This window comes from Oryzias latipes, chromosome 14, assembly GCF_002234675.1.
Source record: "Oryzias latipes chromosome 14, ASM223467v1".
Classification (NCBI taxonomy): domain Eukaryota; kingdom Metazoa; phylum Chordata; class Actinopteri; order Beloniformes; family Adrianichthyidae; genus Oryzias; species Oryzias latipes.
In genome coordinates, this window is record NC_019872.2 from 10,468,608 (window position 1) to 10,484,238 (window position 15,631).

The window sequence follows — 15,631 nt, forward strand, 5'->3', positions numbered from 1 at the left end:
AAAATAAGGTAACATGATTTGAAGCTGCAAAAAAAAAAAAAAAATAGTTTGAACCATTTCTGCCAAGTGGTTGATTTTCTGGATTCCTGTTGAAGCTAAAATGGCCTGTTTTGGTGGAGGGCAAATCAAAGTAATTTGTTTTTCTGGAGTTTTCTCTGGGAGAGATCATTGAGATGGTTGGCTGCATAAATCCGTTTGTTTGCCACTGGAATCTGGGGATTCAAACACAAAGGAGAACCAAAGACAGATGGAGGCATGAGGGAGAAGACCACACCACTCTAGCTGCAGCAGGAGAAAATGCTGTGCAGGAACAGCTTTGCTGTTCTGGGAGGAGTGTCACTTTATGTTAATCCTCATAGTTGAAAAAATAAAAACAAACACAACTGTTTTCATCTGTTTCTTTTCAAACTGTTTCAGTTTAAGATCTAACATTTCGTTATCAAAAACAGCACAAGCAGGGATGTTGGCACTGTAACACACGCCTGCAATCACACAACATTTGACACCGGTTTCACACGCTCACTCCATATCTGTGCCTGATAGTTCACCTTTATGTATGCACTGCTGCTTTTGCTCTTTGTGTTTACTGCAGAGCCATAAAAAATGCAATTTCAGGGGATCTGCACTAAACATTTGATGTGACAATTCTGAGATCTCTGTCTCTGGCAGATTTTTTTCTTTGCAAGCTGGTAACATTTGATAAGCTATGAAAGCGAAACAGATTTTTTTTCCGGGCAGTTTTATTTTTTTATGGTATTATGGCAAAACTACAAACTGAAAACCTAACAAAATATGTAGGCTCTGTGTAGTGCGGAGCTCACTTATATGCAAACCTAGCTGGAGATAGAGCTTGTTAAGTGCTTGCACAGGCTGTTAATTTGAAAATATGATATAGTTATAGATAGATAGATAGATAGATAGATAGATAGATAGATAGATAGATAGATAGATAGATAGATAGATAGATAGATAGATAGATAGATAGATAGATAGATAGATAGATAGATAGATAGATAGATAGATAGATAGATAGATAGATAGATAGATAGATAGATAGATAGATAGATAGATAGATAGATAGATAGATAGATAGATAGATAGATAGATAGATAGATAGATAGATAGATAGATAGATAGATATGGACTAGATAGAGAAATGCAGTTGGGTGGTGACAAAGAGAGGCAAGGTACAGTCCACACAGGAGGGATCTCACTCCGAGAAGGAACAATAGCAGACATTCCGGACAGTTACAAGTACCTTGGAATTCCACGGGCAAACGGCAACCTGGAACAGGCAACAAGGAAAGCTGCAACAGCCAAATACCTCCAACAAGTAAGGCAAGTCCTGGGAAGCCAGCTCAATAACAATAACAAGAACTCAAGAACAAGACCCAGACAATGAACAGTTACACACTGCCAGTTATCAGATACGGAATAATACGATGGCCAAAGAAAGAGATACAGACCACGGATGTCAAGAAGCTCCTCACCATGCATGGAGGGTTCCATCCCAAATCCACCACCATGAGACTGTATGCTAGCCGTAAGGAAGGTGGCAGAGGAATTGTGAGCGTGGAAGCCACTATCCAGGATGAAACATCCAAGATGCATGAATACATTAAACTCAAAGCCCAAACTGACAGTGTGCTCAGTGAATGTCTCAGGCAATGGAGAGCAGAGGATGCTTTCCTGGAGGACATATCCTCAGAGAAGGACAGACCCCTGCATGGGATGTACCACCGGACCATAACTGAAGTGGTTGATATTAAGAAGTCCTACCAATGGCTAGAAAGGGCTGGCCTACAGGACAGCACTGAAGCGCTCATCCTGGCAGCTCAGGAACAACCCCTGAGCACCAGAGCCATAGAGGCTCAGATCTACCACACCAGAAAAGACCCAAGGTGTAGACTTAAGAGGTCCAGCACATAACTGCAGGGTGTGAGATGATAGCAGGGAAAGCATACATGGGGTGCCACAATCAAGTGGCTGGACTAATATACAGGCACATATGTGCAGAATATGGAATGGAAAGTTTCTTATTGCCAGAACAGACCCGATCCAATCAAGATAATTAGCTGAGATTTTAGGGAAAACAAAAGCAGAAGAGTGGCCCCTCAAGGACTGCAGCATGGCACCGCGGGTCCAATCAGACATTCAACTGTGAAATGGGGTCTTGACTCTCTGTGTCTCCTTTTTCTTCCTTTTTTGTGGGGAAGCAAAGAGCAGTTTTACTCTTTTTTTAATGCTTAATTATTTGAATTTGTACAGATTTCATGTTATTTATCTCTTCAACATGTTTTTTTTACTTCTGTCTTTTCTGCTTTTACATGTGTTAAAACACATTCAATTCAGAAATATAAAAATGATTGCTTTTACAGTTCATTCTCTGCACAAACAGATGAAATACTATTTGATCACAATCAAAGATACATTTTGTAAAAGCACTCCTTGAGGCAAGAAAAAAAATTCAAACATGCTTAGTTTTGTTATGATAGGGTTAATAACTTAGGCACAAAATCTTGCCTTTCTGTCTTATTTGTATTCTATCCTACTGAGCAGAAATGTAAGACTTTTTGAAATTGTCTGAAGACTAACAAAATACTGATGAGGGCTAGAGAATCATTATTCCAAGATTGGAATAAGATTGGACTAAAGGTTCTGCCCTCCGAGCTAAAAAAAAAAAGGTTCTATTGGGATATTATTTAACAATGCAGACATGAGACAGTAATAATCTCTTCTAGACGTTGATAATGAGAAAGGTCTCTTAAAGTTATTAGGGTCAGATGAATGAGGTACCAATGCTGTAACACTCAGACCTGCATCAAAACAAAAGACTTGCAAGTCTTTTGTTTTGATGTCTCATTAGATTATTCTTGTTCAGGCAAAGACTGCCTTTTTTTGCTTAGAATTTCAGTGTCTTTATAGAAAAACCTTTGAATGAAGAATAAAAGGTGTAGGTCATTGTGAGACCCGATTTGAAGAAGGAAAAAAAAGATGATGTTCGGTGGGAAAAAGGTGCAGTAGTGACATTGGTTTGTCTCTTTTCATTTCAGTGTTTATCAATAGCATCTGATACCAAAGATTCTCTCTTAAGGCCTTTCAAAATGGAATTTAGAAAAGAACATTGCTTTCTTTTGTCAAACTAAATCAAAAGCTGTTTGCTGAAAAAAAATGTTAATGGATAATTTCCGCAAACTGGAAACCATTCATCCCAAGGGAGAGGGTTGGATGAGTTTTTTACTTGGCTAGTCCATGTTATTTTTGCAGGTGGGTCAGTTTATTTGAGCTATCGACTGATATGAGAACGGGACTGAGTGACCCCCCCACCCCCACCCCCCCCACCCCCCGCAAACCAAACAGGAAGTACCCACTGGCTCCAAGAAGCCAAAATCCCACAAACTACTGAGAAATACATAGCTATTACTCGGTTATTATATTTGTCATAATAACCAGTCTTGCTCTGCTACCCTTTTAAAAAAAATTCTTGTTAATCCTAATTTTTGTCCTGATTTTTTTTCTATATTGGTTATTTAGTTGTGCAATCAGATGCATCAATATTAGTATGTGGTCTCACGACAAACGTTTGAAATGTTGGATGAACAGATTCTCCCAAGGCCATTTTCAAGTGACAGGGATGTGGAATTCCAACAAGCCCATCCTGGATTGGCTAGAGTGGTTCCCATAGAAACAATGACTCAGCCCGACTTGAACCAAACACTGCTTACTGATGTTATCTTGCTCCAACATGGCGGTGTCCAAATAGCGAAAAAGTGGCGACTGAATTGACTTTATTTTGAAGTAAGTCATTTTCTGTGGGGGATGTCACTCTCACTTGGTCCAATTGAACTTTGCTTCAAGTTACTTGCAAGTGAGCCTTGGTGCAGTTTAGCCAGTGTGAAAAAAGGTGAAGTGAACAAAATGTGCAAGTGGACCAAAGACGATTAGGATTGTGAGCTTTGAGTTTGAAGAAGCTAAAAATAAGGATGTATTTCTAAAGGCGTGTAACCCTTTAACACCAGAGATGTCACCAGCGACACCTAAGTAACTCGTGCCTTTTGACATATCGTAAATCTTTGACCATTTACACCATCAACGAGAAAAAACAGCTGATTCTAATGCAGAAAAAAGCAGCTTTTTTTAGCGGCTTTGCACCGATATCCAACACATTACTAATGTAAAGGGTTGGATAACAGCACAAAGCCACTTTTCTCTGTGACAGATTTAAGTTGATTGCGTTAACACTTCACTACCGTAGTGTTCAGTGCAAGGCTGTTTTTCTCTTCTTTAGAATCCACTAGAATTAGTAGTAGAACCATAGTTGAAAAAACATAAACACAGGGAATGCTGCTCTGTTATAAACCTCTTAAGACCTGCGTGGACTTCTTATTTTGGTTTATATTACCACAGAATTTAATTCTGCTTAACCTGGTCTTTGTGACTAAGTGTGAAGTGGGTAAGCTCAAATTTGAACCTGTTTCTTTAGTGATTAAAGGGCTAATTATGTTTTTTACAAAATTAGGACTGAATTTGCAAAGAAAAAAAACGCACAGAAATTCAAATGAAAGCTGGAAAAGGGAAAATCATTCAATGTTTTTTTTTAAGTTGAAAAAAAGAGAAAATCTCAGGGTTAAATAAAACGCATGTTTTAAATGTAATATTTCCATCCAGTTATATTCACTCTCAAGAGTGCAGTTTGAAAGCAGCATAAAGTTGTGCACATTTTGTGTTTGTTTTCTTTCCTTTAGAAATTGTGCAAATTTTGCTGAAGTAAAAATCAACCAAAGATGAAACTTTCTTTCTTGAGTAAAACAAAGAATTTCCCTATTTACTTTTAGAAGAAAGCATCTGCAATAAAGAAAGAGAAAAATTTTCCAGTTTTACACTTAAGAAGCAGTTTAGTCTTTAGTCTCGCAGCTTCTTCACAGCAAGAAATCTCAACACATTACTATGCAGTTAGGTCACACGTCTTCTGATATTGAGGCTTTTTAGTTCTAAAGTAATCCTATCTGACAGCTCAGCTCTTAGAGATTAGCGTGTAAAGTATATCCTTTATGACAAACCAACATTAAAATGTCAGCACTGAAGCATCCAAAAGTTTCTCCCTGCATGGTTTTCTCAGAAAACACTGTTCCTTGAAAATGTTAGACAGAAGTAATGATCCTTTTATTTTGTCAAGATAAAAAAACAATGCCTGTGTGCTGACTTCTGTTGTTAAAGTCCTTGAAGGGGGAGCGAAGTGTATTTAGCTCTGTTGACCATAATTTCAAAGCTCCTTTTTTGTCTGGTCAGCTCATGTGAGAGGGCTTTTATCCTTTTATAGGACTGGAGGATGAGACACTGTAAAGCCTACTGTTTCAGATCCCTGTTGTCTGTTCACTGAGAGGTCACGCAAAAACGTGTAAATGCTAAAAAGCACCCACAATAAGGTTTTCAGGCATTTTTTTGCAGCCTTTACTGTGTGAGAGCTGGACTGAAAGTCAAAGTTGCAGACAGAGTGGAATTGGAAATGTGTGCATTTAGTATTTTTGCTTGTTAAGTGAAGCCTGAACTTAGCCTGCAGGCTTTCTGGAGAATAGAGCAGCTCTGATTATATTAGCTGTGTCCTCACCTCAGCATGTTATAGCTATGTTTGCCAAGCTGGAAAGTGCTGAACTTTTCACCTTTGCTGCATTTTAGCACCATGTCTGCAAACCATGTTAGTTTCCTCCTGACAGAGAGTCCCGCTGTGTGGTGCGCTACATTTGAAGATGGATGGGTATCATCTTTACTCTTTATTAGGGATTAGTGACAAAAACTATACTCCTGTTTGTTGCACAGTGGTCCATTTGAACAACACAGCAGCCCCTCTTCTGGATGTAGCCCCTACTTGATGATAAAAATGCAAAAACACACAGTTTGAAGCTTTTAAAGGGGCATCATTACATTTTTAAAATGTGTGAAATTGATCCCAATGGAGGTTTCTAAAATAAAAAATCAAGTTTAGGTTTTTAAAGCTTACATGAATGTGGTGCAGTTCATCTTTGCTTGGCCAGACAAGAAAACAACACAATTTTTGTTTAGTTAGTTTTGGACGTGTTTCTTCTGTGATATATTTACTACCACACACTTTCACCCCTGAGGGTATTGTGTACACCCAAAGCATCATTTTCAAAACATCATTTTTAACAGCTTATTAACTATTGAGGTGTTTTGTAAGCTTAGCTTTGGAAAAAATATAATATCTGGTTAGTAACACTAGCTGGTTGGCATAGCTGACACCACTTGAAGAGCGGAAGGAAAGAGAACACAATCCACCTCAACTGATCACAGAGCAGACTAACAAGGACTTACATGCAAGCATAACAAACCTTTTTGCTTCTTTATAAAATATTCTGAAGGCAAACGTGCTGTGAACATTTGGCCCGCATGCTGTCAATAATTAAAAGGCTTCATCTTCATCCAGTTTTCTGTGAACCTTTTGCTTCACACATTATTCCCCTGTGTCATTTTCCAGCTACAACTGAACCACTGGGACATGCAAGTTTTTGTGTGAAACCTTTTTTAATGACCAACGTGGTTTTTGTTTTTCTGCTTTTTATTGAAATTTCAGGCGGAAACAAGCTTAAGGATCAGCAGTTCCGTCTGGACTGGGCCTGGATCTCTCTGGAGAAAGAGTACTATGTGGTGGATGAGGAGGACAAACACCTGGATGTGGTGCTCAGACGCAGAGGCTACCTCGGAGAGACGTCTTTCATTGGTTAGTTTGTGTGTTCCCGTCTCACTTCTTGGACAGAACTAGGAGGCAACAACAATAACACAAGGTGGCAGAAAGGTCTGCCAGGTAACAACTGAAACCACTCAGGGGAAATACACTGAAGGAGCAGCAGGTGATGTGATGACACTGGACAGGTGTGAATATTAAACAAAGAGCAATGCTGAACAGAAAAAACAAAATAAAGAAAAAAAGCAGCTTAACATACCAACAAAAAAAAAAGATTTAGATTTTTTTACTACCATAAATGTTGTTAATAACTCCCAAACTGTGATTGACTTCACATGGTTTCCATGCCTCATTTCAAAGTAGTTCAAGCTTAACTGTTTCTTTGCAAATTTTCAAAGATTTTCATAATAATTCAGTTAACTTAATAAAATAAATGGGATTTTCTTTGACATAAAATCTGCTAATTTGGTTGAACAAATGTATTTTTTTGACTGAATTAACTGTTATTCAATGAAGTCATTTTTCAGTTCTGTCTAACAATGTTATATATTTTCACGCGTGCAAATGATGATTTCCATTTTAGGAAAAAAAAAACGCAATTATATTTTTGTCTTCAAATTTTATAATCCATTTATAATTAAAGTAAGAATTTGGCAGCTACGAGCCTTTAAAGAAATGTTTTTATCTGTAGTTACTGACATAAAAAAAAAAATCTGCATAAAAACGTCCAAAAGCACAAAAAGATAAAGATAAGCTGTAATTTGCACATTTGTTCAGTTCACCTCAAATAAATCCTAACTTAAAAACAAAACGCCTCAAATTTTGACAGAATCACGTCAAGAAAATCAGTGTTGCACAAAGTATTTTCTGTGGACTGTAATTAAAATTGATTGACTTTATCTGTGAACAAATGTGCACATAAATCTTTTTCAAAAAATTATTGACCTTCTCTAAATATCCTTATTTTTTTCTTTTATTCTAATTATGCATGGGCGTTTAATGCAAAACTGCTTTTTAATTGTATAACATCAGTTCAGATAGATAATATAAAGCTGTGTCAAGTTTAAAGTCCCACTCTGATCATCTTTTAATTTATTTTCAAAGTGTTCCCAGTGATCGTGCCATTTTTCTAGCCAAAATCAATACACTTGTGTCATTTTCTAGTACATAGTTTCTACGGAGCGATGGTAGTTTAATAGAAATTCACCTCTGATTTGTGGACGGGACCGTTGATACGGAGAAACCCCAGCCCCCCCTTCCCTTTCTCACTGCCAAGCGCATTCTGTTCATATGTTCTTCCACTAGCTTATAGTCCCTCACAAATGGTGAACAATATTGGGGCTATCCAGCCTAGAGTTTTAGCCAGATGCCATCTCTAAAGAGGAAAATGAAGACGTAAATTGATTTATTTGTCTGCAAGTCGATGCTTCAAAATGGAGCAGAGCAGGGAGCTTATGGCTCGCTTAGCATATTTTCTACGACACAAATAGGCCATTTTTCAAACAGCATTTTTTCGTCTGCTCCTGTTTTACAATGATTTGAAAAGAAAAACTCACAAATACAAGTTTAGGCTTAACTTTCTTTATATACAGGATGTCCTTTATGTTCAAAAAGAAATGCAACAAGAATATATATACAACATATCAAAAACACAATTTTCATCAGAGTGGCTCTTTAGAACTTTTAAAAGGCTAAATAAGCCTTCTTCTTCTGAAAAAATCAGAATCAGAATCAGAATTACTTTATTGATCCCACACGTGGGAAATTTGTTTCTTTACCTTCGCAAAATCCACATATGATGAGAACTTAATTGCATAATGTAATTTACATGCATCTCAAGCATAATGACTGTACATCGTTCATCATGGACTTCAGATCCATCATGGCAATTTTCTCATAATTGCAAAAAAGAAAAATCCTGGATGATTCAAACCAAAGTCCCCACCCCCCCCCCCCCCCCCCCCCGCACACACACATATTTTTTCAATTCACTGTGTCAAAGGCAGCAGTCAAATCTGAAAGAACTTAAATGGCAGAATCATCAGTCAGTTCTTGAGAGCAAGTCATTAAAAACCTTTAAAAGTGCAGACTCAGTGCTGTGAAAGGCTTTTTAATAACCATACCGAGATACATCAAATTATGTCATGTGCATCTAGGGTGATTTGGATTATCCTGTTTTATTAAAAAATGACCAACTAAAGCGTGTACATGTGACACATAAAGTCTCTCTGCTGAAATTGCCTAAAGTAACTTACAAGCCTGAGGAAACATTTTTCAGAATCATCTGCTTTTTTCTGAGGGCTTATTGAAGGTCGCTGTCTTCACTGCACCCAAGATTCAATCATCAAAGAACACAGGAAAATAAATGTAATTTGTGCCAGTGCTGACAACTGTGACTGGACACTTTAGAGCTTATTATGGGTAAAATGCCAAAGCTGAAAATGTGCTGCTGCCTTTTGCTTTACTCTCCAATCCCGTCACTTGCGCGGATGGCAATGCCATTCTCACCGCTAAGCTTTCAGCCCAGCAGATGTTGGCGATTAGGTGTTGGAGAAAACAGCGCAGCATGTTTTTGTGCTTATGTCTGAGTGTTTGTGAAAGCCGGAAGGTTTAAAGGATGATGAGAGTGTCAGCCCTGAATGCCTCTCTTGCCTCGCTGACTTTGTCATGCTCCAGCTGCTTTGCTTAGGGAGAAGCAGCCGCTGTTAGCAGCCATGGCTCTGTCCCACCTCTCACCATCGACCTGATCCCAGTTAATCAGGTGCAGACATGACAGTGCAGCAGTTTATCTTGGATTTATGTACTTGTCTGTGTGCTGGTGATTTATGTGTCTGATTCATCTTGGAAGGTTTTTGTGTCTATGTGTTTAGTGCATAGGACATGATGTGTTCTGACTAATCTCTTCATGCAATTCATGTGTGTGCACTTGGATTTCTCTGAACATGCACATCTACTTTGTGTGAATTTCACGGTGTGATGTTACTTGGTGCAATAAGATCGAAGATGGAGGGATATGTGTTGACATTTTAAAATTAACCCCAGTCCATGATTTGTGCTTTTGTTATACAAAAATCTCAATTGGAAGGTGTGTTGTTAACTTCCACCATGTTTATTTATCTTATTTTAATTTTACTATAAAAAACTAAGGGCAGTTTTCACCCAAAGATTAAGAAGACATTTTACAACATTAGATTTTAATATGTCATTTAAAACGGTGACTGATTTTTACCTGGAGCTAAACAAAATGGCAATTTTCTCAACAGTCCATTAGAAATTCACCTCCGAGATGTGGGCGGTAGCCTACTCTTGTCTCAGGGTGAGCGTTCTCTCATTTCCCAATGTCCCTTTGTTTACACTCCCTTCCACTGACTTGTAGCCCCTTCACAATCTCAACCTACCATTAAAAAAAATTGTGACAGATATTGCAGCTTTACATTTCTGAGCCAGATTGAAGGCAGAAATGAAGAAATATGGATTATAGGTCAACAAGTGGATGCATCGGAATAGAGCAGAGTCGAGTGCTTATGGCTGTAGTTTGTAGATTTTAAGAACAACTAAAAGCTGTTTTAAATGGCTTTTTTTCATCTGCTTTTGATTCACAACAATTTATAAAAAGCAATACATAGAAATGCAGTTTAAATCGTAATTTTCTTTATATATGTCCTCTATTGTAAGAAAAATGTCACAAGAACAAATTATGAACAACAAAAACATGGTTTTCATTGGAATGGGTCTTTAAGCTAATTAATTTATCTATTTTCATAGATTTATTGTCAAAATTTTTCCAACTGACTAATTGAGAATTCATTTCAGAAATAGAGAAATATATATATATATATATATATATATATACCGGTATATAAAAAAAGAAAATTTGACTAAATCCCAGTATCATAAATATAAATGGGATAAACTTTTAGTTAAACTTAAATGATGTTGTTTTGGAAATGGATCAGTATTGAATTCACCTCTTGATATATTTTTGTAATGCTATAACTTCACATCTTCAAATCATCACTTGATAAATCAACCAATAACCTTTTTTCTGTAGTTTGCAAATGAAGAATGCAAATGAGTATCTACAAAGATCACTATCACAAGAAAACAAAAAATGGTAAAAAAAAAGAAAAAGAAAAAAAAAGGTTCTGAAATGTGTGCAGGCAGATGGATAGATTACTGCAGATGAAGCAGGGAGTGTGTCAGGGATGGAAAAGCCAAAGGACTGCTGCCGCTGTTGCAGGGGTTATCTGACGAAAGCTTGTGCTGTGGCAGGTAACACTTAAGAAGAGCCTTTACTTATAGTCCATCACAGCAGGACAGCTGCAGCAGTGGGATCAGTCAGGGGGGAAACACAGACAAAGAAGCAAAGGTTTAAAGAAGCCCTCACAAAGCAGGTGTTACTCAGAGCACAGTGGAAAAAAATCTTCTGGATTACACTACTCTCTTCCACTGCTGCAGCTTTTGCTCCTGACAAAGAACTCTTTAAAACTAGTTGTCTTTAACAATCTCTGTGCACCTCAAATATCAATAAAGCTCTCATTCTTCAAGGGTTGAGTGTCCTCGAACCTCACCTGCAAATAGAGTTCTGTCACTTTCTTCACTTTACCCCCACCCTCCAACACCCAACCCTCTGATTTGTCTGCCCACTTAATCTGTCTCCTCTCCTCTGGCTGTCACCTGCACTCTTTCCTCACCTCATCTCGCTCCGGCAAAGACCTTTTTCACCTCACCTGTTTTTACTCATTTAAGACTGTGCCCTTCTTCCTGCTTCATTACCGCCTTTTCGGTCTCTGCAGGAGCTTCAGTCCAACACTTTATATCTTTTGTCTCACACCTACACCACCTATACTCCTTATAGGTGGTATAGGTGTGAGAAAAACTAAGTCTTTTGTTTTATTTTTTATTATTTTCTCCTATGTCTTTTAGTTGTTCTGCGCTGCGGTTAATCTCTGTCCATTTGTTAATTTATTTTTTTTAATTTAATGGGATTATGTAGGAGGCATTACAGGTACAAAATGAAATTCTTACAATTTAGTAAATAAATAATCTGAGAAACAACTGAATGAATACCTGCTTACATTTCCAGGTGATTTATTAATTATGTTCATGCATTAAATATCCACCCCATCTTTTGACCTGTTGTAAAAACATTCTCATTGGTCGTTTAATTATGATTATACCATGGTCCTGTCCTGTCCTGTGGGGGGGCGTTCTGGGGGGGAGGGGGGGCCCATTATTAGTACGGGTCGGGGGGGCTAGCGGGTCGGGGTCTCCGCTGAGGCAATCAGTGGTTGCCTCGGCCGGTTGGCCTCCTCGGTCCCGTCGAGGCCTGACCAGAGCTCTTCTAGGGCCGGCGTCTGGGGGTGGGGGCCTGGGCTTGCTCCGGGGGGGGGCGACGCTTTCTGGCTCCTCTCTCTCTGTGTGGGGTGGGTGGTGCCGGGCCTGGGGTGTCGGCGCCTCCGGGGGTGGGCCCCTGGGCTGGGTGGCCCTGGCCCCTTTGCTGGGGGTGGGCTGGGGGACGGCTGTTTGACCACCGGCGGACAGTCTACCAGCTGTCCCCAACTTACCCCCTTCCTTATATAACCTCATATTAGGGTGAGGGGGTGGGGGGTCTAGCCTGCGATGCGCCTTGGGGGGGGGGCTACTTGGGAGTGGCCCCCCTCCTATGGTTGCCGTATGGAGTGGGCCCCCCCTCTTTCGGTTTTATTTGCACCTTAGACATGTAGGGTCCTTGGTAGGGGGGGTGCTTGGACATCACTGCAAGCAAGCAGCAGATGTCCTCCTGGCACCCTACCCGCCAATTTTAACCGCACCTTAGACATTTAGGGCCCCTTGGTGTGGAGGGTGAGGGGACATCACTGTGAGTAATCAGGAGATGTCCCCTTAGTGCCCTACTCGCCAATTTTAACTGCACCCCCCTTAGTACACACACCCCTCCCCCTTCAATATATACATTCAAACATAAACACACACACATGCACACAAACACCCTCTCAAACACCCATACACGCACACACATTTTACAAGGAAGGTGGGACCTGGGTCCATCTGTCCCCTACCCCTTCCCTGGTGGGGGGTGCGGGCCCCTTGGCGATGGCGGCCGTGTCCCTTGGGTGCCGGCTCCCTGGGCCCGGCGGTGCTCTCTCCGCACGGTGGGGGGGTTCATATTACACCTGAGCCGGGGGTGTTCGTGTCCCTGGGGGGTGGGTCCTGGTCCTTGCCCCTGGGCGCTGGGCCCCGCCAAACTTCCAACATGGCCGAGCCTGGTCGGGCCATATTTATAACATCCCTTGTGGGCCGCCCTTTTTTCCCCGGGGTTCCCCCCTCCTGGGCGGGGGCGGCGGGCCCCTGCCTTGCTCCTACCTGGACCAACCGTGGGCCGGGTGGGTGGCTGCCTGGAGTGCGGAGCGGGTCTCCCTTGGGGGGTCCTGGCTCGTACCTGGGGTCGGGGCGGGGGGATGCCCGGAACTCCTGGGTGGTGGTGGGGTGCTCGTCTGGGGCTGTGGGCGTCCCTCTCCGGTGGGGCCCTGCGTTGGGCTCTTCCGGCGCGGCGGGGGGCTGCTTTCCTGGCTGGGCTGGGGCGGCGCTCTCTTTCCCTCTGCGCCTCCCTGCTCTCTGGCTCTGGGGGCCTCGCGGCGGTCCTGCTGGCCCTGGCCTGGGTGGCGGTCTTGGTCGCCCGGGGGGCGGTTGTTCCCTGCCTGTTCCCGTGTGGCGTTGGGGGGGCTCCGGCTGCCGCTGCTGCTGCGGCGGGGGTATGGGTGTGGGGGTGGCTGGGCGCTCCTCCTCCTTTTCACATTCCACCATCCATTTTAGAAGAACATAAACACTCACCTGAGCACAGGTGTTAGCTCACCTTTGCACTAATAGTTTGCATGATTGAATGAATGAAAGATTTCACACTAGTTGGTTTAAAGGCATAGGTATGCGTTCGTGAACACTATCTGTTTTGTGTGCATGTTGACATGTGGACATTTTTGCGGCTAGCAGGTGTGTTGATAATATTTGAGTGTGTGTGAACAGGCCCCGCCCTTTTTGTACTACATTTGAACCGTACCGTAACGATAAACAACCAGTAAACCTGTCTGCTCTATGCTGCTTCATGGTCTTACCCCCCTTCCCCTCCTATTATCACCCTCCTACCCCCCCCCTCTCTCTAACGTCCCTCTCTCTTCTTCCCCTCTTTCCTTTTCCGTCCGGTCCAACACCAAAGATTTTCAAACATGATTGAAATTAATAAATTTTGGCCTCAATTACAAAAGGGGTTTATTCAGACATACCTTTGGTTTGTCTGAAGATGAATAACCCCTCTTGTTAAAATAAAATATGTCCAACACAAGAGGCCCTCAGCTCTCATCTGTTTGCCTAGCTGTTGGACAGGACAAGTTAAAAAAAAAAAAAAAAAAAAAAAAAAAAAATGATTATACCATGGTCCGGGTGAATACTCGATTCTGATTGGCTGCTGGGTATGCGTTAAAACCTGATAACCGCACGGTGAAAAAAGAAGTTCCGGTCGGCTAGCTTAAATGATTTGTATCACTGCGCCGGCTTCTGTAAAACAACCTTTTGCTTCATCATCTGGGCAAAAACAAGCGGTAAGCGATTAACTTTCCCTCTGACTTGATGCTTTATTCAACCCATCGGGACGATCAGCATATATATATCGCCGAATCTTGACTGCAGCGGTGGTGCTGCGCGACGCGGACTATATGTTACGTGATGCGGCGTACATATAGTACGCTGTTTATGATAAAAGTGATACAAATCGGAAAAAAAAAAACAAGAATTAAGGACTAAAGCCTGGTTAATATGTATTGCTTTTGTAAGTGACCATGGTATAAGTGGGTTAATGGCCTTCGAAGTGTGCGGTTACTACTTTTTAACGCACTTCGCGGAAGCAACCGTCCGACGCGAAGTGCGTTAAAAAGTAGTAACCGCACACTTCGAAGGCCATTAACCCTTACTTAAGCACTTTTTAGCTGAAATATAAAACCTGTATCATTTTTGAGGACATAGTTTCTGCAGAGGGGCAGGAGTTCTCTAGAAATTCAGATCTGAGTTGTGGGTGGGGCTGTTGGTGTAGAGCAACCCTTCCCCCCTTTCCTGTCATCAATAACTGAACCATCCATTTACACTCTTCCACTAGCTTACAGCCCTTCACTCCCCCAACCTAACATTACAGGTGCAAGAAAAATGACGAGCAATATTGAAGCTATCCAGTCGTACAGTTCTGATCCAGATTCCATCTCGGACGACGAAACAAAGACGTACATGGATCTAGTTGTCTGCAAGTGGATGCATGAGAATGGAGCGGAGCAGGGAGCTTGTCACCTGCCCAATGTGTATTAATTTCATAGCAAATAAGGTCTTTTTTGAACAGCATTTTTCAATATGAACAAAGAAATAATCAAAATAAATTAGATTAAATACCCAGTTAATGTAACTAAAAGCTTGAAGATCACTCATAGTGCAACCTTACTGAATGTCGGCCATAGAATTTTGTTCATCCCTACAATAATTCATTTGGTTGTGATGCACCATATTAAAGCCAGCAATCACTCTCCTTTAAAAAGTTGGATGCTGCTTGATTTTTACTTAGTTAACTAAGTTAATATTTGAAGATTATCTTGTATTAGTATTTTAATCTTATTTTAATATTTTGTCTTGTTTTGTACCAGTCAGACATTTTTTTCACAAAACATGACCCAGGTTAAACAAGTAAGACCACTAAGTGAAGGAACAAGCAAACCCAGGGTTGTAATGAGTGAACCTCCATTAGTGTAGCCTCTACTTTCACAGGAAAAGCTTTCAACATCCCCCAGAGAAGTAGTTTTCTTATGTTACATTAGAGCTATGCTGAGAAATACTAAAGGTTGAGGGCTTCAGGGACTTGCGTGCTTGCTTTTAATGTAACAAACGAATAAATTTAAACTA

At 40.9% G+C, this 15,631-nt stretch overlaps 1 protein-coding gene across 1 annotated transcript in view; it reads left to right on the forward strand.

Annotated features, from left to right (window-relative positions):
• frem2 (FRAS1 related extracellular matrix protein 2) overlaps positions 1–15,631 on the forward strand; it is a 66,723-nt gene that overhangs the window by 15,167 nt on the left and 35,925 nt on the right. The window contains exon 3 of the mRNA XM_004076299.4: positions 6,590–6,736. Coding sequence (XP_004076347.2) covers positions 6,590–6,736 — 147 coding nt within the window. The remainder of the gene's footprint in view (positions 1–6,589; positions 6,737–15,631) is intronic.